The following is a 24,333-nucleotide window of genomic DNA, read 5'->3' as shown; positions in this document are numbered from 1 at the left end:
ACGAGCATTTTACTATATGTACTACAATTTTTTTGAGCATTTGATACTTATTTTCAACTTCCCTAAACTTATTTTCAAATAATATTTTGAATAGTACTGAGTCTAGTGTTTGGGACAATTTAAAGATAATTAAGAGAGAAGTGATGGCTAAATATTGCAAGGGTTCAAATAAAATTAGGCCATATAGTCTCAAAGTTGGGTTTCAAGGGATAAAATTTCATCAAGGTTGGCTTGAAAGGCTCAAACGGTCCAAACAAAAATTGCCTAAATCATTTTCAACATTCCATGCTTCCTAGGATTTCGCCTCAAAAAACTACTAAGTCAATTCTAGAGACTTAAACTTTCATGCATGCCTAACTTTCCTAATGGACTAAGAAATTTTATGGTATGATTTGCATGCTTTATTAAGAGTACATTTATGTCATAATTCAGCCAACATAACAATTATTGAAATAATAGAATTTTATTCATACTAAAGTTTAGCATACTTAACAAAATTTCAAAATTTTAAACAAAATATATCATAATCATAACTAAAAGAAAAATTTATTCTAAGAGGAAATAATTTCAATTTTTCGGTCCCCCTACTTAAGATGAATAATGCCATCATTGTTAGAAGTGAATAGATAGTATACACCAAGTAGGATTCTAGTAAAGATGAGGTGAGTCAATTTGACTACTTAAGTACCAAGCTCTCTCTAGATCCAATCATTGACATGTATATATCTATTTCCACACTTTGTACTTTGCAACTTCATTTTTATTTATGATTTCCACCTCTTGTTTTATTATGTGAAAAATAAAAATCCTAATAGAACCTAATCCTAAAACATTAAATAACCTAGGAAAGAAAATGAAATAAAGTAAAGATCCCCCCTTTTTATTTATTTGCAGATCTCTCAGAATTTGACTCATCTTTTTCCTTTCTCGACATTGGAGTCCATGGTTCGAGTATAAAGTTTGGAAATTCAAGCACAAAAATAAACGGGTTATGAAATATATATTTAAATGCATTTCTGATTGAGTCATCTCGTATTTTTGAGTATCTTTAGTAATCTTGTTGTTGCAACTACATGTGTTGCAGCATAGCCTTTATACCAAACTGTTCACTTCGTGGAATGGTGCTACATAAAGGGACTCTTAGCGTCGAACATAGGAAATCTATTAAGGGTGGTTTTAGTTTTGGGCAGGTGGGTGAGTAGCTGAGGGTAAGGTTTAGAGTTGAAGAGGGTGGTGGTTTTAAGGACAATTTAGGTGCGATTGTTGGTGACTTCAAATGAAGGTGTTTGAGGTGGTGATTCAGGGAGTTAAGGGTTGCAACATTAAAAGGTTAAGTGAGATGCATTATTGGGCTACTTAGGAGTGGCGGTGGAGCAAGGTAAGGGCTATAGGTTTGTGCAGAAAAGGGTTCAATATTTCCCTTCTTAGTAGTGTCTTAAGCCCAATGGCAGTTCCTTTTTGGATCCTAAGCTCCTGTACTAAAAATAAACTATAAAAAACTCAAAGAAATTAGTGTTTGGATTAAAATTTGACCCTTTATTTAACAAAAAAAAATAAATTCTTTGGGAAACTTAGAAAAATGTTTTTTTGAAAATTTACATTAAATTAAACTCTCAGGAAAGACTAGAGGTGGTCCTGCTTAAGTCTCAATCTCCTAGATAGAGTTTTAATTAATGTAATGAACCAAAGAAAATTTTATCTAAGTCTACCATTTTATTCAAATGAGAAAAAAAATAAAAATATAAAATAACGATAGAGAAAGTGAAGAGAACTCCCTCCATTTTATTTAGGATCGTCATTGACCATGGTGGTGTCAAATGGCCATTTTTCATACCAACCATAACCATCTAGGAAGAAATCATATTCTTTCACATCAAATCTAACCAACATCTGATTAGGGAAAGAAAATCTAGAATGATCTTTCCTGGTGGCCTTAAATATGTGAAACAATCCATCCAATACCCTTCTTGTGCCTTTCCAAAATCACAAGTGCCTCTTCTTCTTGATCTTTGGTGAACTCAACTGAAATAATGACAGGTAACGTCAAAGATAGACCCAAATAGTCATATTTCAAATGAGGAGACAAAATCTTCAGTTCCAATTTAGCTGGTTGTTCAATCAATGACTTTGGTTGTGTATACTCTTGAGATGATAACTCTAATGATTCGAGTGGAACTTCTTGAGTGAATTCCTTCGAATCAGCTTCTAACCAAGCCACACATTCCTTATCTTCATCATCACTTTGTAAATCCTCTAGTAGGATATGTTATAACGGATCGTCTAAAGAATTGAGCTCCAATTCTGTAGAAGCCAATGATTCCATCTTGGAAATAGTAGAGCAGTCTTCAACTATATCTGGGGATTTAGTAGCATCGAAGTCATTAAAAGTCACCTCCTCATCAAATATTTCTTTCAACTGAATATCATTTTGCTGCTTTTGGAATCGTTGAGGATATGACAGTAGTGTAATCTTAGCTTTAACCGGACAAGTCTTTAGTGGAAATTTTTCTATATCCGATAAGGGTGTTAGGTAATCAGAACTAACTGGTTTAGAGCTTACCTTATCAAGGATCACCGTATCTAACTTTTCTAGAATAGGAGTTTTAACACTCAGTTGAACTTCCTCTTTGCCTTAAGCTACAATAGGCTTATCTTCAACCTCGACAGATTTGGGTTCCCATGTCTTCCCAATTTGTAAAGTGACGATTTTGCAATGCTATTTACCCGTGCTTCTCAGATTTTCTGTATCACTCGGCCAAATACCTTGGGGTATGCTTCTTAGCTCATTGTCTAGTTGTCCTACTTGGTTTCCTAAATTCTTCAATGTTGATGCTTGGCTTTGGATTAGTACATCTTTCTTCGCTATGTATGCCTTTAGCAAATTCTCAAGATTACTTGAAGATTCACTTGGTGTGGGTTGTTGCACTTGTTAAAAATATTCTGGCGAATAATTTGGTTGAAATGACATAAAGAGTCGCTATGGTCTGCCCATTGATTACTTTATGGAGAAATTGGATGATTCTGCCATGAAGAGTTGTAAGAATTTGACTGTGGACCATTCCAATTTTGATTTCCTATGTAATATTTCGATCTTAATTCAATGGGAAATTTTCAAAGAAATGGCCATATCCATTGTATTCACAAGAAATATCCTCGAACTGGTTCAGTTGCTGACCTATTAGATTACCATTGAAACCATTAATAGTTATGTTCTTAAGCATATAAGACATAGAGGATATTTGAGATGCCAAAGAAACAAGTGTGTCCGCTTTATGTACTCCTACTACTCGTCTTTCTGAGGCTGCTATTAATAGTTATTGTTGGCAATTCTTTCAATAATCTCGTATGAATATTGAGACCAATATAGAAGGGCTCCATTTTCCAAAGCATCCACCATCATTCTAGTATGAATATTGAGACCAATATAGAAAGTCTCCATTTGAATGTAGCAAGGAATGTCGTGATGAGGGCACTTTCGTAATAACTCCTTGAACCGCTCTCATGCCTCATATAAAGATTCTTCATCAAGTTGTTGAAATGATGTGATTTCATTTCAGATCTTGGGGGTTAAAGATGGAGAGAAATATTTCATTAAGAAACGTACAACCAACTCTTGCCATGAAGTTATGGAACCGGACTGTAGGGAGTTCAACCATGCTCATGTTCTATCTCTTAAGGAGTATGGAAATAATCTCAGTCTCAAGGCATCCTCAGTCACCCAGACTAGTTTAAATGAGTCACTCACTTCCATGAATAGCCAAAGATGAAGATGTGGATCTTTAGTAGGAATCCCGCTAAATTGACCCATATTTTGCAACATTTGGAACATGACCAGCTTCAGCTTCAAATGTTGTGCCTCGATTTCGAGTATTCTGATACTCTAACTGAGCTCGTTGAATAGACGAATGACATAGTTTTTGTCATCAGCAAGAATGATCGAATTGTGAGTTTATAAGCGAATGTTCCTCCTGGATTTTAGTTTTCATTTTCAAAATTCATCTCTTCGATCCTTTCAATTTCAGGGTCTACATGGAGTAAATCGATTATTCAATAAATACTCATAAACACCTGAAACAACACAGAAAAAATTAATTAAGTTAAAATTGAATAGAAAAAAATAGACCAAAATACAAAATTAACAATTTCACAAATAATATAATTTAAAACAGTCCCCAACAATGACGCCAAAAACATGGAACGACGGAAATGTGCAAGTGTACATAATCGCAACAAGTAATAAAGTGACAAGTAAATGTCGAGTTATCGTGCCCACAGGGACTGTGAAAAGAATTATTTGTATATGCAATTAAAAAAACTCTGGTGAAGAAAAATATTTTGATTTGAGGAGGTGATTAAAAACTAGGATTTTAACTAAGTAAAAATAATAATAATAAAAGTTCCAATGCACAATTTCAAAAGATGATTTTAATCAAGATGACATAATTGTGCTAGATTAATTACATTTCTTAACTTAGAATTATTAAACTCATGTTTATGTTGTTACAAATAAATTCACGGCAACTCGGTAATTTGCTAACTTTTGAACATACTTACTTACCAAAGTCCTTTTATCTCTTGACTATATCTCTATGTCAATTCAACCGATTAAACAAATTTGAATAAGCAAATGTGTTAATGCACATATATACTTATGAAATTAAAATAATCTCTTGTACATATCTCTATGCCAATTCAAACAACTAATTCAATCCAATCAGCACATAAAAGATTACATGAGGTAACAATGTATTTCTACCTTGAAACAGTTTAATCACAATAATCTTGCAAGTTATGCAAGGCTAATGTATCATTGGATACCGTTGCTAATTTAACCCTCAGCTACCTTAGATGATTAAACAAGAACTGATTAAGTATCGTGTCAATTAATTACAATTTCAATCCGTTTAAATAATTAATTCATTAGTTACCTTACAATTGTAAGGCAAGAATAACTTAGTCATGGTTTTACTTAATCAAACATCTTACCGAGGCCTATAACAACACAAATACAATTTTAATAAATTAAGTAGAAAAAATGAAATCAATCTAACGCAAATTAAATTTAAGCCATATTAATTAAATTAAACATATCAACATCACAAATATTCATAGACATGTTCATCATAACAACAAAAAAATTAAAAGGATAGGGAACAAGAATCAAATTGGGTGTATCTCCGAGACTTGACTAATTTGCTCTACTCCTTATTCTCCACTTGTTCTTGTTGAATTGAGGCTTCCACGAACACTTGAATGCTACTCCAAATGGTGGATGAATGAATCTTTTTCAAGAGGTGAAATCAGCAAAGGAATAGGGGAAGAAAATAAATAACATTGGAAGGGAATGAAGAGAGAAAAGTGATAGAGAAGTAAATAAATGAATGGGTTTGAGATATGTTTGAAGTGAGTAGCAAAGCGGGGTATTTATAGGTTGAGATGGCTGCTAAAATTAGCAAAAATCATCAGCCATAGAGTCCCGATATGGCCGGCCACACATTTGGCAAGTTTGAAGGTTTCACACTTGCTATTTTAATGTAAGGGCAAATCTAGAAAGGCATAAGTAGTGGAGGGGTTTGAATACAATTTGAAGGAGTCTTCAATGGCTATTTTGCAAGCCAAATAGTTAGCCTAACAAGATGATTGATTCAGCATGTGGGACGGTTTTGCACTGACCAGTGCTCGGTTGGATCAGTTTTCTCGGTTCAACTCAACTGGGTTCCTTTTCATAATTAATTAACAATAATTTATTTAACCCAAATTAAATTGGATTAAAATTAAAATTAATTATATTATGAATTAATACACATAATTTGGACCGTCCTAGGCTGAAAAATTAGTTCGCCTTGATGCTTAAAAATTGCTTCTCGATTTTGTGTTGCTAGCAATATCTGCCGAGTCATTTTTTGCCCTTTGTGCAAATCTATCGAAAATAGTCAAAATTTTACTAAAACTGCATGAATTTGACTTAAAAAGGGCATGAAAAAGTGTGTATATTTTCGTGTTTCCACTTACTAGAGTCCGTTCTACCTATACAAGTCCAGTTTGTATCAGTAGAACCTAGACTTGTATTGGTAGAACTTCCAGTTCTATCGATAGAATTCTGTAGCTTTTTTAAGGTATTTTCATCTAGAGTTTTACCGATACTTGTCTACCAAGTATTGGTAGAAGTCCTTCAGACTTCAAAAACTCGCTAAAAAATAAGTTAATTCAAAGATTTTTATAAAATTTTATTTTTTTCCAACATTTTGAAAATAATTTGAAGGACTTATAAACAATTTTTACAAATTTATTTAGGGGATTTTTAATATACTTTTTGTTATATCAAAATAGTTGAAAATCTAGAGCTAACACAAGAGATATGAGTTGTAAAGGAGATCAACTCTTGTGGATTCGCATTCATTATCAATACCGATTAGGCTTTTCTTAAACTCTCTAAAATTAATTCATTATGATTAATTCTCCATCTACTCCGTGTTGTTGATGAAAGTCATAAGGAACTAATCTTTCAATGGGGGATTAGCTAGTGGAAGCATGATCTTTTAACTATTTTATAGGGTTATTCAAAGAATAAATTTTTTGGGAAAGGAAGAACGTGAAACAAACCCTAAGCCTAAGAACCCTGGGAAGTCATCAAGGTGGGAATTAACCCAAAATTTGTATTCCCCATTCGTGAACACCTTGTCCCGAAACCAGTTTGGACTGTGAAGTCAGAAGATAAGTAGTTCTTACTGACTCGTTATGTCAGTGGAAGATCGGAAGATCCTGCTAGGGTAGCGACTAGTTGATTGATGAAGAACCCGAGATGAAAATTAATTGAGATTGCTGAAGTGAGCTAATAACCCATCTTCAGATTTGATTCACTTTATTTCTCTCTATCTCTTGAAATTTTAATTCTTTTATGTTATTTTATTTTTTTAATTTAGAAACCTAAAAAATATCTCTTATTTTACTATCGTACTATAATTGATTTAAAAGTATTAATTAGATCTTTAAGTATTTAGGTTAAGATTGATTTAGTACTCGCCTCCCTTAGGCAGGATTCTCAGAGTACTCACTTACTTCGTTGTAAAATCTATATTACAACTCGACCTATATACTTATGGATACCGCCTCATAATTCTCCGTTTTATTCTACTATTCACACTCTGGTTGTTAGTACGTTCAGAGGCAGTCAGAAGAGCATTACTTCAAAGTAAGAGGTTGGTTGGTTAAGCATGTGTAGCTAAACCTTAAAGGAGGTTGCTTGATGGAGATGTGGGTAAACTAACATCCCTTGGATAGAGGACTAAATCGTAACAAATTGGAATAATTTAAATATAACTAAGAACTTAGGTAGTGATGCCTCAAAGGGAATATCAAAATAAAGTGAGACTGAAAGATAATCTCGTTGCGCACTCGTTCGTTAGTCTTGAATTAACCAGCAAGATCAAAAGATAAATCGAACCTAATTTGTCTAAGTTGGTGAAATTGAGATCGAAAAATAAAATGGAGCCACTTGGTAATTTACGCAATTTATTTTCCTAGTTCAAGATTTGGTGAACCACATCGATTTGGTGAACCACATTCCTTGCAATTTAGTCCTTAGAGTAGAATATTTAATTTTCTTGCAAACTCATCTTTTTATGAATTGTCGTACTATAAAATCTTATTAGTAGTTGCTTACACTCTATCGTGTATGCTAGTTATTGCTCAATTGCCTCTTCCTTTGGGATTGATTCTTGGAATACTCTGGTGTTTCATTGTAACACTATAAATGTTACAACTGACCTATACACTTGCGGTAAAATTGGGCTTTAAAATTGTAATATAAATTCATTGTTTTAATGCACACGCGATCATCTAGTCTATAAGTATAGCACAAATAATATTTATTTAATAAAGAAGCATGTACCGAGTCTAACCAGAAGATGGGGGACACACCCTAGATAAAAACACTAGGGTTGTTGTCCCTCACATGTAAAATTAGGGGAATTGGGCCTTTCATGTGTTGGGTCCAATTATATGTGCTTCCTAGACTTTTGACCTAGCACTTTATAATTTAATTCAACCCAATATTTTTTTTTCTATTCCCAAAATAAATACTAATTAATTAATTAAATTAATTTTTCCAATTAAATAATTTTTTTAACCCACTTCTAATTATATTAAAGTCATGACAACTTTACTGTAAAAGAATCTATGATGAAATATATTTAATTTCCATATTTAATGAATTCATAATAACTAATTAATTTCATTCCATCTTCGAACTTCAATTATTTAATTATAATGAATTAAATAATAATTTAAAAATCTTAAATTAATTCTCACGTCATTTCTATAGTTAGTGAGAAAATGCATTCATTTGTGAATGCCACTCATTTCTCTAACTTCATCATTTCTATTCATTTATGCTCATCTAGTTCTACATGCAGTTCATTTATGGTTTCAACGAGCTAGAGGAGGGACTAATTGGACATATGTAATTAAGGCTTAAATAATTTATGATTAAGTTCCATCTTTTCGTTTATTAATTATAAACTTATTTAGTCACGAAGTCATTCCACTATAGTATTGCGATTGAGTTCCCATTAATTACATACCATTACTATAACACCCCAAACCCAGCGTAGACGTTATGGCCGTATCTGGCAATGTCACATGATAGTGTTTTTGAAAACTCGTTGTTACGATGAAAACATTACATGTTATTATCTTTAGTAAACCTTTGTTAGAACTCAGGAAATCGTTTTTATTCATTTAAAACATTTGTTTTGAAACATCCCTCATTGTGGAAGCTTTAATAAAACAGTCTAAGTGATCATGCGTTTAGAAAATACTTTAACCTTTTGAAAACCGAATTTCCTACGACCAGCAGGTATAAATCCATAAAGTAAAATAAATAAATAAAAACCCAAAATTTAAAACCAAAGTCCCAGAGGGTCATTAAATTACAACCCAAATAATCAATAATAATTATATCCTAAAACGTAAATAGAAAACCATGAAGTCCAAAAAATTTCTGTGGTCACCGCTGAGTCCTCCGTTGCACCGATTTGTCTAATTCTAGGGATTACCTATGCACATTAAACAAAAATGGTGAGTTTATGTAAACTCAGTGTGTAATCCCGCAGAAACAAACAAACAATCAGTATTCACAGTGCACAGTTGAATAGTCTTAGGCCTAAGCCCTTTTCAGTATCAGTGACAGTTTACGCCTTAGTCCATCTCAGTATAGTGTCAAAATGCAGTAGGACCTTAGCCCATCATAGTATCAGTAGCAGTAACAGTTATGCAGTAGCAAAATCCTACCCATCCAGCCTCTACACACCATCTCTGTCCAACCCTACACTCCATTTGGGGATATAATCAACCCACCCATCCCTACACTCCAAGTAGTACTGAGTGCGGCACAAAACAGTAGTTTGCAACTGAGCTGCCAATAAATTAGGCTTAAAGCCTTTTAGTACACTTCCTCCAAATAACAACCCACAACCCAATGCAATGCAACATACCATAGATGATATGCTATTATGCAATTTTCAGTACATATATTCAGTTCAGATATTAACATGCTCAGTATATATATCATTCAGTCAATTCCGCACATATAGGGTTCTAAGTAGCGCTTACCGACCTTACAGTAGGTTCACAGTCGACTTGTGCGACCCGTGCAATCTTAGAAAGATTTCAATAAAAATGGGCCCACACGCCCGTGTGTGCCCGTGTGGCCCACTCGACCCAAATTGGCCTTAGCCGTGTGATCCATTTTTAATGTAACCCATGCTAGCTAAATATTCATATATGTTTTCACTATTTACTTATATGTTCATTTAAAGCTGTCTACTTGAGTCATTGTCACTAAATTATTTATATATTGAGCTACAGAATTCGAAATTAGGATCCACTTGATGTTTTCGAAACTAAACTCAAATACCTTTCTACCATAAAATTTTCAAATTTTATAGTGTATCAAATAAGTACAGTCAAATCTTCAAATCTATCTCGATTCTGTTATTTGATAGCTTCAACCTTTCCTTACTAAATAATATTTATCTCTTAGTACAGAATTCGGATAATGTTTCTATTTGTTTCTCTTGAAAATAGACTCGTTAAGGATTTAAACATATAAATTTAAGTCTATAATTATTTTTTTACAATTTTTGATGATTTTTCCAAGATCAGAACAGGGGAACTCAAACCCATTCTGGCCTTGTCTTACAAAATTCAATATATCTCATAACTTACAATTTCATTGTTTACACTGTTTCTTCCATGAAAAACTAGACTCAATAAAATTTAATTTTGTATTTTATTCAACCTCTAACTCAATTTCCACTATTTTTGATGATTTTTAAAATTTAGACTACTGCTCTTGTCCAAAACTATTTTAGCGCAGAATGTTGATTTCCAAGTTTATAACACCCTTATTTCCTTTCTCTACAATTTTTCGCATCAATTTTTCTTATTTCTCTTATTTCTCGATAGCAAGCAATTTTAGCTTTTCCCCAAATCCTATTTTTTTCATTTCAGGTACACACCTGGTATCATTTCTGATGCGTAAGCACTCCTAAGCCTCTAGAACCTCGCTTGAGTAACCACGAATTCATACAATCACAGCGTCAATTCAAAACCACTAGCCCCTTGATTAACTCTGAACACACGCAACCAACGATAAATAACCAAATCAATTAAAAAATAAACAAAGAAATGGAAGGGGAAAAATAATGGAAATTTCGGCAGCAACTAGGGGAATGAATCGGTAGAGGAGGGAAAAAAGAAGAAGAAAACGTCAAAAAAAGTTTGGGTAATTGGAGAGAACCGAAATTCTACTTTTTTTCTACAACAAAAAGATAATCAGATTGTTTTCTGATAACCTCTGCCCTATTATCTCCAAAACTCACTCCCTATTATCTCCAAAGCTCACTCCCTATTAACCCACTAAAACACAACTACTCAGAATTTTACCCCAATACAACTCTTAGCTGAAATTGCAGCAAAAATACTGTCTCCACACCATCACAGAAAATTGAACACAGGACCTCATTCACACCAACACTCCACTTATCCACCAAACTAGCAGGCCCATTCTGTTAATTATTTCCCAACTTTTACTTAAAAGCTTACTGACCAAAGATAGGGTTTATTCATAAAAATACCAAAATTTGCGCAAGTCCTGGCTTGAACTTGGGACCTCTCACACACCTAGAACACTTAACCACTGAAGCAGATACACAGTTGTGTCACACCTTCGTAAGAACAAAAATAAAAATTCTAGGGCGTTACAACTCTACCCCCTAAAAGAAAATTTCGGCCTCGAAATTTACTTGATCAAAACAAATAAGGATACTGCGACGCATCGCATCATCAGGCTCCCACGTGACCTCCTCAGTGCTATGATTATGCCATAGAACCTTCACCAAAGGAATAGACTTCCTCCTCAAAACCTTTACGTCACTATCCAGAATGTGGACAGGCTCCTCCTCAAAGGTCAAGTTTGGCCTAACCTCGATCTCCTCAACAAGGACAATATGAGTAGGATCAGAGTGGTAACGCCTCAATATAGAGACATAGAACACATCATGGATACGATCCAACGCCGGAGGTAGCTCTAATTGATAAGCAACTGGTCCCACTCGCTTCAGAATATGGTAAGGTCTAATAAACCTAGGGCTCAACTTGCCCATACGACCAAACCTCAGTAACTTCTTCCATGGTGAGACCTTGAGAAAGATGAAGTCACCCACAAAATACTCAATCTCACGCCTCTTCAAATCCGTATAAGATTTTTACCCGTCAGAAGCTACTTTCAAACGATCCCTAATCAATCTAACCTTATCCTCTGTCTCAAAGACCAACTCAGGTCCCAGAACACGTCGCTCGCCCAACTCAGTCCAACATAAAGGAGTGCGACACTTACGACCGTACAGTGCCTCGTAATGTGTCATCTGGATGCTAGACTGAAAGCTACTATTATAGGCCAACTCTACTAACGGCAGATAATCCTCCCAACTGCCTCAGAAATCAATAGCAAGCTCCTCAACATATCCTCCAATAGCTGAATCACCCTCTCTAACTGACTATCGGTCTAAGGATGGAACGCGGTATTGAAGTCCAACCTTGAACCCAGAGTCTCATGCACCTTTTTCCAAAACTGATACGTGAAACGAGGATCCCTATCAGAGATGATCGTAACCGGTACCCCATGCAGTCTCACTATTTCAGAAATATAGAGCTTCACCAGCTTCTGCAAAGAATAATTTGTCCTAACTAAGATGAAGTGTGTAGACTTAGTCAATCAATCCACGATGACCCATATTGAATATTTTTTAGTGGGTGCTAAAGGCAACCCACTAACGAAATCCATCGTTACTCGCTCCCACTTCCATAGTGGAATCTTAATCGGCTGCAGCAATCCCGATGGCAACTGGTGCTCTGCTTTAACCTGCTGGCAAGTCAAGCATCAATCCACAAAATCCGTAACCTCTCGCTTCAACCCTGGCCACCAATACAACTCTCAAAGATCTCGATACATCTTATTTCAGCCAGGATGCATAGCATAAGGGCTACTATGCGCCTCTTTCAAAATAGACCGCCTCAAGTCCAAATTATTCAGTATACATATCCAGCCTCGAAAACACAACACACCCTCAAAGTTTAACCCAAAGTCTGTAGTGTTACCACTGTCAATTTGTCAAAATCAAAGACCCAAATACTCATCCTCTAGCTGTCTACCCTTAATCTGCTCAATCCAAGTTGGCTTCACTTGAAGCTCAGCTAACAAACTCCCGTCGTCGAACAAGCTAAGTCGAGCGAACATCGCTCTCAGATCAGTCATAGCCTTACGGATCAATGCATCGACCACTATATTGGCCTCGCCAGGATGGTACTTAATGGTATAGTTGTAATCTTTAAGCAGCTCAACCCATCTTCGCTGCCTTAGATTCAGCCCCTTCTAAGTAAGGAGATACTTGAGGCTTTTTTGATCAGTGTAGATGATACACTTCTCACCGTACAAATAATGCCTCTAGATTTTTAATGAAAAAACTACGGTGGCCAACTCCAAATCGTGCATCGGATAGTTCGCCTTATGTGTCTTAAGCTGACGAGATGCATATGCAACCACCTTACCATCCTGCATCAACACACATCTCAAACCAACATGTAATGCATCACTATAAACCGTGAACTCTTTTCCAGGTTCAAATTGTACCAAAACAGGAGCCTCAGTCAGTACAGTCTTAAACTTCTCAAAGCTCTATTTGTAATGGCCTAAATTTAAGGTTATCAGAACAGTGGTTTCGAGACCACAAATCTGATGAGGAAAAAATATTTTTCTTATACTTTTATGGTCTACGATTTTACAAAATGAATTCATAAAAATTTCGTTCAAAAACTTCGACGTTTGGGCACTCAATTTAGTCAAAAGGACTAAATTGTAAAAAGTGTAAAAGTTGAGTTCTACATGTTAAAGGTGTCCAATTGTTATGAAACTTTAAATTGGAAGTCCTTATATGGTAATTAGATCATTGGTTAAGTTGGTAGACAAAAATGGACATGAGATAAGTGAAATAGGAAAATTTTAAGTTAGGGGCAATTTGGAAATCTAGTAATAAAAAGAATTAAAAAGGGAAAAAGATGGCCAAAAATATCATCTTCTTCATAGTGAATTAAAGCAAAGGGAAAGTCATATTTAGGGTTTTTCAAGGTTCCAATCTTCATAGTATATGATTCTAAGTCTCGTTTTTATTGTTCTTTACGTTTTTGAGATCTAGTAGCTTAATTTAGCTTATTCTAGCAATAATTTAACCTAGGGTTTATATTTGGAAAAATACCCATAGGTGCAAAGTGTTTATTTTGATGTTTTATGATACAGTACAAAGCTAGAAATTATGTTAAACAACTTTTGCTAGTCGATTTTAAGTGAAAACGAGTAAAACCCCATAATCGGTAAAATACCTAATGTTCATAAATACATGTTAGAGTGAGAATTTGATGTTGTCATAGAAGAGAAAAATGTTCAGCATGTTATAAAACATAAGAATAAGATATGAAGTTTAATTTCCGAGCCTTGGGTAAAAAATGTAATTATGTAAAAGTTTAGGGGCAAAATTATAATTTTAACAACGTTAGAGTCGAGGGTTGTTTTGATGAATGTGAGTATTAAATAAGTTAAATTTTCTATTTTAGATCGAGAAGAACGAAACTTGAGGTTAGACAAAAGGAAGAATAAAGTTGAAGACTAAGTTGGTGAATTGGGCTATAATTGGTACCGAGGTAAGTTTACGGTAAATAAATACAATATTTGAATAATTATTATTAATGCTACTCTTTTCCAGCAACTAGGAATTTATTTCATGAAATTATTGATGTTAATTCAAGTATAAAATGATAAAGAATTAATATTAAAAAGTCCCGTTGATACATGAGGAAAGTATTGGATACAAATGTCAAGACATTTGGGTAAAGAGATCCCATGTAAGACCATGTCTGGAACATGGCATTGGCACCGAGACGAGAGGTCTCATGTAAGACCATGTCTGGGACATGGTGTTGTCACCGAGACGAGAGGTCCCATGTAAGACCATGTCTGGGACATGGCGCTGGCACCGAGATGAGAGGTCCCCTGTAAGACCATGTCTGGGACATGCCATGGGCACCGATGTGAGAACATCCCATGTAAGACCATGTCTGGGACATGGCTTTGGCATGTTATGATCAGAAGGGACCCAAGTATCCTTATTATTCCAATGTGGCTCAACGGGCTAGTAAACGAATCATATACATGAAAGTTCAGTTAAAAGCAAAAATGGAAAGCTTAGATGAGTTATAAGAGTTAAGAATTTATTAAATTAACAATTGGTATTCAATGATGCAATAAGAGAAGAGTACGTTATGCACACAAGTAAACTAAGTAAACAAACAAGAGAACTAGAATGAGATTAACTAAAGTGTAAACTAGAGATATAGACACTTGAGTTTAATTATTTGTGTTCAATGTTGTTATTTATTTGCTAGTAAACTTACTAATCTTTATGCTTACTTCTTTTATTTCTCTTTCTCTTATAGTATGGCAAAGCTACTTCAAGGATCCTAAAGAAGTCAGAGATTGTCCACACTATCAACCACAACTGCTCGGTATTTTATGATGAAACACGTTTGAGTTATGGCATGTATAGGGATTTAGTTATGTTGCATGTTTGTAATTATGATTTTGCTAAAGAATGGTGTGTAAGTATTTGATGATGAATTGTTATTAAAATGGTTAAATATGAAGGTGTTTGTTGTTATAAAAGTCTAGGTGATAAATTATGCATGGAAATCATGAAAGGGGTAAAATTTTGCAAAGAAATAGAATTCAGGCAGCATAGTGACGTGACTTTGAAAAATCACCTAGGATAGTATATAATGAGCTAGAAGGTGAATGATACATATATTGAAATCTTATTGAGTCTATTTTCATGTAAAATTAACGGTTTAACAAAAGAAATTTTATATTTTGAGATATGTGAATTTTAGTGAGACAGGGTCAGATCTGTTTTTGGAGTCCCTTGTTCTGAGTTTAGAAAATCATTAAAAATTGTACAGTAATGTTTATGAGTTATAGTTTATATGTATAGATTTCTACAGTGAGAAGACCTAGTTTTAGTGGCAAGAGGTCAGGACAGTTAAGTGGTGAAACAAGGGAGACTTTAACAAATAAACTGTAAGAATTGACCAAACCAAAAATTTTAAAAATTTTATGGTAGGAAGATATATGAGTCTAGTTTTAGGGAAAATTTATGGAATTAAATTTCAAGTCCCGTAGCTCGAGTTATAATCAATTCAGTAACTACTGCGCGATTGGATAGATTTGCTGTAAATAGTTAAAGTAATTTTCGAAACAAGTTTTTATGCTCCGAATTAGTAAGATAAGCTAACTAACACCTCATGCTCGACTCCAAAAACGGTCTCGGGTTAGGGGTGTTACATTTTATTGGTATCAAAGCAGGTTTAGTCGGTTCTCGGAAATATGCAGTATGAATAAGAGAACCTATACATGCCATATTTATATATTTTGATAGTGTGACGACTCCTAACAATTTTAAAATGTTTTGTTTTATAGTTATGGATCCTGAATGAGTTGGTACAGATGAAGTAGAGAGTAATGCTCCTGCATCAGTTAGTCAGGGAGGAAGAGCTAGAGAAGCCTTCTTCCAAGCCAAGAATGATTGGTTTGCCGAGTTCGTTTGTACGAATCCAGTTGTGTGACCTCTACCCCTTCATAATTCACAGGTTCCCCATGTAGCTTCCCCGCTGCAGGTATAGTTATCAGGGAGAGATCACCTATTGATAAGATTAGGAAGCAAGGGGCTGAAGAATTTCGGGCTACCGAAGATGATGATACGGAAAAAGCAGAATTCTGGCTTGAGAAAACCATTAGGGTTTGTGAAGAATTATCTTGTACACCAGAAGAATGTATGAAGTGTGTTGTTTCACTTCTTCGAGATTCAGCTAACCATTGGTGGAAGATCTTCGTGTCAGTAGTACCGAGTGAGAGGGTTACCTAGGATTTCTTTCAAGAGGAGTTCTGAAAGAAGTATATCAGCCAGAGATTTATAGATCAGAAAAGGAAGGAGTTTCTTGAGCTAAAACAAGGTAAGATGTCTGTGACTCAATATGAACTCGAATTTGTCAAACTTAGTAAGTATGCCCGGGAATTTGTGTCCAGTGAAGTTGACATGTGCAAGAGATTTGAAGAAGGGCTTAATGATGATATTCGATTAGCAGTGGGTGTCTTGGAAATTAGAGAGTTTGTTGTTTTATTTGAGCGAGCCTGTAAAGTAGGAGATTTGCTAAAATAAAAAGAGAAAGGCAAAGCTGAAGCTGAAGTGCAGGATACAAAGAAGAGGCAAATGAGTAAATCATTTCAGTCTACGTCTAAGAGGCTTAGGGAGCTCTCTAGTGGATCACATTTTCCAGCTAGATATTCTAGCCGAAGCAGGGGCAGAAGATTCGAGGGTTTTAGAACTCAACCCACTACAGTTGCAAGCACGGGCAGTATTCGACCTCCTAGGCCGGAATGTCCTCAATGTGGGAGACGCCACCCCGGAAAGTGTAGAGCAGGTGAAAATGTTTGTTTTAGATGTGGAGCATCATATCACTTTATTCGAGATTGTTCTGAAACAACTAAAAGAGAAGAGATAACGAGTGCGAGATCAAGAAATGCTCCTACCAGAGGTAGACCGCAGAGAAACCCAGGAGGGGAAGCAAGTAACAGGGGTGCACCCAGAGATTCAGCAGTTAGATCAGATGTTAGAGCACCCGCAAGAACATATGCTATTCGTGCTCGTGAAGAGGCGTCCTCTCCTGATATAATTATGGGTACATTTTCTTTTTATGACACTGTTATTGCATTAATTGATCCTGGCTCTACACATTCATACATATGCACAAAATTAGTATTTGTTAAAAATTTGTCTGTTGAACCTACTGAATTTTTGGTTAAAGTCTCGAACCCCCTGGGCCAGTTTGTGATAGTGGATAAAGTTTGTAAAAATTGTCCACTGATGGTAAAAGGTATTTGTTTCCCGGTTGACTTGATGTTATTGCCTTTTGATGAGTTTGATGTGATATTGGGCATGGATTGGTTAACTCAGCATGATGCAGTAGTAAACTGTAAACAGAAATATGTTGTGTTGAAGTGCCAGAATGGAGAATTACTTCGGGTTAAATCTGATCAGACAGATGAATTATCTGATGTGATTTCAGTTATGACAGCTCAGAAGTGTGTTAGACAAGGGTATGATGCTTATTTGGCATATGTGTTAGACATCAAGGTATCTGAGTCAAAGACACAAGTAGTGCCGGTTGTATGTGAATTTTCTGATGTGTTTCCAGAGGAGTTACCAGGGTTACCACCAGAAAGAGAAGTGGAATTTTCTATAGATCTGATTCCGGGAACTACCCCAATTTCCATAGCTCCGTATCGTACGGCTCCTACAGAATTAAAAGAGTTAAACACACGGTTACAGGAACTTGTTAACAGAGGTTTTGTTCGTCCGAGTCATTCACCTTGGGCTGCTCCAGTTCTGTTTGTGAAAAAGAAAGACGGGTCCTTGAGATTTGTATCGATTATCGGCAGCTTAATAAGGTAACTATTAAGAATAAGTACCCGTTGCCCCGAATTGATGATTTATTTGATCAGCTGAAAGGTGCCACAGTATTCTCGAAGATTGATCTCTAATCGGGTTATTACCAGTTACGGGTAAAAGAGTCAGATGTGCCAAAGACAACTGTCAAAACCAGGTATGGGCATTATGAGTTTCTAGTTATGCCGTTTGGGCTGACTAATGCACCTGCAATATTCATGGATTTGATGAATCGGATATTCAGACCGTATTTAGACCGGTTTGTAGTAGTTTTAATTGATGATATTTTAGTATATTCTCCAAATAAAAATGAGCATGCAGAACATTTGAGAATAGTGTTGCAAATTCTATGTGAAAAGAAACTTTATGCTAAATTCAGTAAATGTGAATTCTAGCTTTGAGAGGTGGGCTTTCTTGGACATATTGTATCCGCAGAAGGCATCAGGGTAGATCCGAGTAAAATTTCAACTATTGTCAATTAGAGTCCACCAAAGAATGTATCTGAAGTTAGAAGTTTCTTGGTTTTAGCTGGTTATTATCGGAGATTTGTACAAGGGTTTTCTATGATAGCTTTTCCGATGGCCCGTTTATTACAGAAAGATGTTAAATTTGAATGGACAGATAAATGTCAGCAAAGTTTTGACCGATTGAAGGAGTTGTTGACAAAAGAACCTGTGTTGGTACAGCCTGAATCAGGTAAGGAATTTATTATTTAGAGTGATGCATCATTAAATGGTTTAGGTTGTGTCTTGATGCAAGAAGATAAAGTAATAGCCTATGCTTCAAGACAACTTAAGCCACATGAAAGAAACTACCCGGTACATGATCTCGAATTAGCTGCTATTGTATTTGCATTGAAAATATGGCGGCATTATTTGTATGGTGAAAAGTGTCATATTTATACTGATGACAAAAGCTTGAAATATTTGATGACACAAAAAGATTTGAATTTAAGACAACGCAGGTGGCTTGAATTGATAAAGGATTATGATTTAGTTATTGATTACCATCCGGGTAAGGCTAATGTGGTAGCTGATGCTTGGAGCAAAAAATCTATGTTTGCTTTACGAGCTATGATTTCCCGGTTGTCACTGACTGATGATGGTTCAATCATAGCTGAAATGAGAGCTAAATCGATATTCCGTCAACAAGTATATGAAGCTCAGAAAAATGATGAGAAGTTACAGGCTAAACGGGTACAATGTGAGTCAAGTAATGATTCAGGATTTCAAACTGGGACTGATGGTTGTTTATTATTCAGAGGTAGAGTATGTGTACCGAAGGATTCCGAGCTTATACAAAAGATTCTACACGAAGCCCATAGCGGTACTATGTCTGTACATCCGGGGAGTAATAGAATGTATAAGGACTTGAAAAATGTATTGGTGGCCAGGTATGAAACGTGATATCTCTGAGTTTGTATCAAAATGTTTAGTATGTCAACAGGTTAAAGCTGAACATCAAGTGCCTCCGGGGTTACTTCAGCCAACCAGTATACCGGAATGGAAATGGGAAAGAATCACTATGGATTTTGTATCTGGGTTACCGTTGTCTCCGAGGAAGAAAGATGTCATTTGGGTAATTGTTGATCGATTGATAAAGTACGCGCATTTTATTCCGGTATGCATAGACTATTCATCAGATAAATTGGCTGAATTGTACATATCTGAGATTGTCAGACTACATGGAGTGCCTCTCTACATTATATCAGATAGAGACCCCCGATTTACGTCTCATTTTTGGGACAAATTACAAGAAGCTTTGGGTACTAAGTTGTAATTTAGTACTGCATCTCATCCTAGGACAGATGGCCAATCTGAACGTGTAATTCCAGTATTGGAGGATATGCTCCTATGTTGTATATTAGAGTTTCAAGGTAATTGGGAAAATTATCTACCTCTGATTGAATTTGTTTAGAATAACAGTTATCAGTCCAGTGTTAAAATGGCTCCGTATGAAGCTTTGTATGGTAGAAAATATAGAATGCCGTTATATTGGACAGAGCTCAGTGAAAAGAAGATACACAGGGTTGATTTGATCCTGGAAACAAAAGAAAAAGTAAGATTGATTCGGGATAGTCTAAAAGCAGCTTCCGATCGTCAGAAGTCATATGCCGATCTTAAACGAAAAGAGATTGAATTTCAGGTGGGTGATAAAGTATTCCTAAAGGTGTGTCCTTGGAAGAAAGTTCTTCGGTTCGGTCAAAAAGGTAAATTGAGTCCAAGATTTATCAGACCATATGAAATCATAGAAAGAATTGGACCAGTTGCTTATCGATTAGCATTACCACCGGAACTCGATAGAATTCATAATGTTTTTCATGTATCAATGCTACGACAGTATCGATCAGATCCTCCACATGTTATTACTCCGACAGAAGTGGAGATTCAGCCGGATCTGACTTATAATAAAGAACCAGATAAGATATTAGCACGGGAAACCAAGGAGCTTAGAAACAAAAAGATAAAATTGGTGAAAGTATTATGGAAAAAGCACGGGATTGAGGAAGCGACATGGGAACCAGAAGAGACAATGAGGAAACAATACCCGAATCTCTTTACTAGTAAGATTTTCGAGGACGAAAATCCTAAATTCAAGGTTATCAGAACAGTGGTTTCGGGACCACAAATTCGATGAGGAAAAAATTATTTTTCTTATATTTTTATGGTCTACTATTTCACAAAATGATTTCGTGAAAATTTCGTTCGAAAATTTCGACGTTTGGGCACTCAATTTAGTCAAAAGGACTAAATTGTAAAAAGTGCAAAAGTTGAGTTCTACATGTTAGAGGTGTCCAATTGTTATGAAACTTTAAATTGGAGGTCCTTATATGGTAATTAGACCATTGGTTAAGTTGGTAGACAAAAATGGACATGAGATAAGTGAAATAGGAAATTTTTAAGTTAGGGGCAATTTGGTAATCTAGTAATAAAAAGAATTAAAAAGGGAAAAAGATGGCCAAAAATATCATATTCTTCATAGTGAATGAAATCAGCAAAGGGGAATCCATATTTAGGGTTTTTCAAGGTTCCAATCTTCATAGTAAGTGATTCTAAGTCCCGTTTTTAATGTTCTTTACGTTTTTTGAGATTCCGGTAGCTTAATTTAGCTTACTCTAGCAATAATTTAACCTAGGGTTTATATTTGGAAAAATACCCATAGGTGAAAACTGTTTATTTTGATTTTTTATGATAGAATATGAAGATAGAAATTATCTTAAACAAATTTTGCTAGTCGATTTTAAGCGAAAACAAGTAAAACCCTATAATCGGTAAAATACCTAATGTTCATAAATACATGTTAGAGTGGGAATTTGATGTTGTCATAGAAGAGAAAAATGTTCAGCATGTTACAAAACATAAGAATAAGAGATGAAGTTTAATTTCCGAGCCTTGGGGAAAAATGTAATTCTGTAAAAGTTTAGGGGTAAAATCATAATGTTGACAAAGTTAGAGTCGAGGGCTGTTTTGATGAATGTGAGTATTAAATAAGTTAAATTTGATATTTTAGATCAAGAAGAACGAAACTCGAGGTTAGACAAAAGGAAGAATAAAGTTGAAGACTAAGTTGGTGAATTCGGCTATAATTGGTACCGAGGTAAGTTCACGGTAAATAAATGCAATATTTCAATAATTATTATTAATTCTACTATTTTCCAGCAACTATGAATTTATTTCATGAAATTATTTGATGTTGATTCAAGTATAAAATGATAAAGAATTAATATTAAAAATTCTCGTTGATACATGAGGAAAGTATTGGATACAAATGTCATGACATTTGGGTAAAGAGATCCCGTGTAAGACCATGTCTGGGACATGGCATTGGCATCCTTGAGATCACGATAGGTCCCATGTAAGACCATGTCTGGGACATGGCATTGGCACCGAGACGAGAGGTCCCATGTAAGACCATGTTTGTGACATGGCGTTGGCACCGAGACGAGAGGTCCCATGTAAGACCATGTCTGGGACATGGCGTTGGCACTGAGATGAGAGGTCCCCTGTAACACCATGTCTGGGACATGGCTTTGGCGTGTTATGATCAGAAGAGACCCAAGTATCCTTATTATTCCAATGTGGCTCAACGGGCTAGTAAACGAATCATATACATGAAAGTTCAGTTAAAAGCAAAAATGGAAAGCTTAGTAAGAATTTATTAAATTAACAATTGATATTCAACGATGCAACAAGAGAAGAGTAAGTTATGCACACAAGTATACTAAGCAAACAAACAATAGAACTAGAATGAGATTAACTAAAGAGTAAACTAGAGATATAGACACTTGAGTTTAATTATTTGTGTTCAATGTTGTTATTTATTTGCTAGTAAACTTACTAAGCTTTATGCTTACTTCTTTTATTTCTCTTTCTCTTATAGTATTGCAAAGCTACTTCAAGGATCCTAAATAATTTAGAGATTGTCCACACTATCAACCACAACTGCTCGGTATTTTATGATGAAACACGTTTGAGTTATGGCATGTATAGGGATTTAGTTATTTTGCATGTTTGTAATTATGATTGTGCTAAAGAATGGTGTGTAAGTATTTTCTGATGAATGGTTATTAAAATGGTTAAATATGAAGGTGTTTTTTTGTTATAAGAGTCTAGGTGATAAATTGTGCATGGAAATCATGAAAGGGGTAAAATTTTGCAAAGAAATAGAATTCAGGCAGCACAGTGACGTGACTTTGAAAAATCACCTAGGATAGTATATAATAAGTTAAAAGGTTAATGATATATATATTGAAATCTTATTGAGTCTATTTTCATGGAAACTTAACGATTTAACAAAAGGATTTTTATATTTTGAAATATGTGAATTTTAGTGAGACAGGGGTAGATCTATTTTTGGAGTCCCCTATTCTGTGTTTAGAAAATCATTAAAAATTGTACAAAAATGTTTATGAGTTATAGTTTATATTTATAGATTCCTTATGAGTCTATTTTCTTTAGAAACAAGTTAGAACTTCATATGAAAATCCTACAGTGAGAAAACATTTTTTTAGTGGCAAGAGGTCAGGACAGTTAAGTGGTGAAACAGGGGAGAATTTAACAAATAAACTGTACTAATTGACTGAACCAAAAATTCTAAAAATTTTATCGTAGGAAGATATATGAGTCTAGTTTCAGGTAAAATTTACAGAATTAAATTTTGAGTCCCGTAGCTTGAGTTATAATCAATTTAGTAACTACTGCGCGAATGGACAGACTTGCTGTAAATAGTGAAATTAATTTTCAAAACAAGTTTTTATGCTTTGAATTAGTAAGATAAGCTAAGTAATGCCTCGTACTCGACTCCGGCAATGGTCTCGGGTAAGGGGTGTTACACTATTGCTGTGCATTAGTCCAGCAAACGATACAACTTTATGTAGCAGCTTAGTTAAGGGTGCTACGATCAGTGAAAATCCTTCCACAAACTGTCAATAATAACTTGCCAGCCCCAAAAAGTTGCGGATCTCAGACACATTCTTAGGCTGCTTTCAATCTAATACAACCTCGATTTTTCAAGGATCGACTCGAATCCCCTCAGCAGACACCACATGACCCAGAAATGTTACTTCACGTAACCAGAACTCATACTTGTTAAACTTAGCATAGAGCTGCTTTTCCCTCAAAATCTGATGAACAATCCTAAGGTGCTCATCATGCTCATCCTCAGTCCTCGAATAAACTAATATGTCATTGATGAACACCACTACAAACCAATCCAGGTAGGGCTAAAACACTCGGTTCATCAAATCCATGAAAGCTGTCATTGCATTAGTCAGTCCAAATGGCATCACTAGGAAGTCGTAGTGACCATAACGAGTCCTAAATGTCGTCTTATGCACATCAGCCTCCTTAACCCTCAACTGATGATACCCAGAATGCTAGTCAATTTTTGAGAACACGGACGCCCCTCGAAACTGGTCAAACAAATCATCAATCCTCGGAAGTGGATACTTGTTCTTAATAGTCAACTTATTTAGTTGTCAGTAATCGATACACATCCTCATAGATCCATCCTTTTTCTTAACAAATAGTATCGGTGCTCCCCAGCGGGGCACACTAGGGCAGATAAACCCATGATCCAATAACTCCTGAATTTGAGCCTTAACCTCCGTAAGCTCCTTCAGTTCCATTCGATAGGAAGCGATAGACACCAGAGTTGTACCAGGGAAAAGCTCAATCCCAAACTCCACTTCTCGATTCTGAGATAAACCTGGTAGCTCCTCAGG

The 24,333-nt window shown here is 35.4% G+C and overlaps 1 protein-coding gene and 1 non-coding gene across 2 annotated transcripts; one reads left to right on the top strand and one right to left on the bottom strand.

Moving 5' to 3' along the window:
* Positions 1-3,455: 3,455 nt before the first annotated feature.
* On the top strand, positions 3,456-3,562 carry LOC128042010 (small nucleolar RNA R71). Its single transcript, XR_008197218.1, has one exon. It is a non-coding gene; the product is annotated as a small nucleolar RNA R71 (small nucleolar RNA).
* A 7,381-nt stretch (positions 3,563-10,943) lies between these two features.
* LOC128041742 (uncharacterized) lies at positions 10,944-12,817 on the bottom strand. Its single transcript, XM_052632051.1, has 6 exons — positions 12,746-12,817; positions 12,338-12,424; positions 12,099-12,226; positions 11,814-11,991; positions 11,307-11,702; positions 10,944-10,964 (listed from the first exon to the last, which is right to left on the bottom strand). Exons 1-6 carry the CDS (start codon positions 12,815-12,817, stop codon positions 10,944-10,946), a joined length of 882 nt encoding a protein of 293 aa, XP_052488011.1.
* Between the last annotated feature and the right edge of the window lie 11,516 nt (positions 12,818-24,333).

The sequence above is a fragment of the Gossypium raimondii genome, chromosome 6 (genome assembly GCF_025698545.1).
Source record: "Gossypium raimondii isolate GPD5lz chromosome 6, ASM2569854v1, whole genome shotgun sequence".
Classification (NCBI taxonomy): domain Eukaryota; kingdom Viridiplantae; phylum Streptophyta; class Magnoliopsida; order Malvales; family Malvaceae; genus Gossypium; species Gossypium raimondii.
The sequence above is the reverse complement of the archived record's forward strand: the minus strand, read 5'-3'. Positions and strand labels throughout refer to the sequence as shown.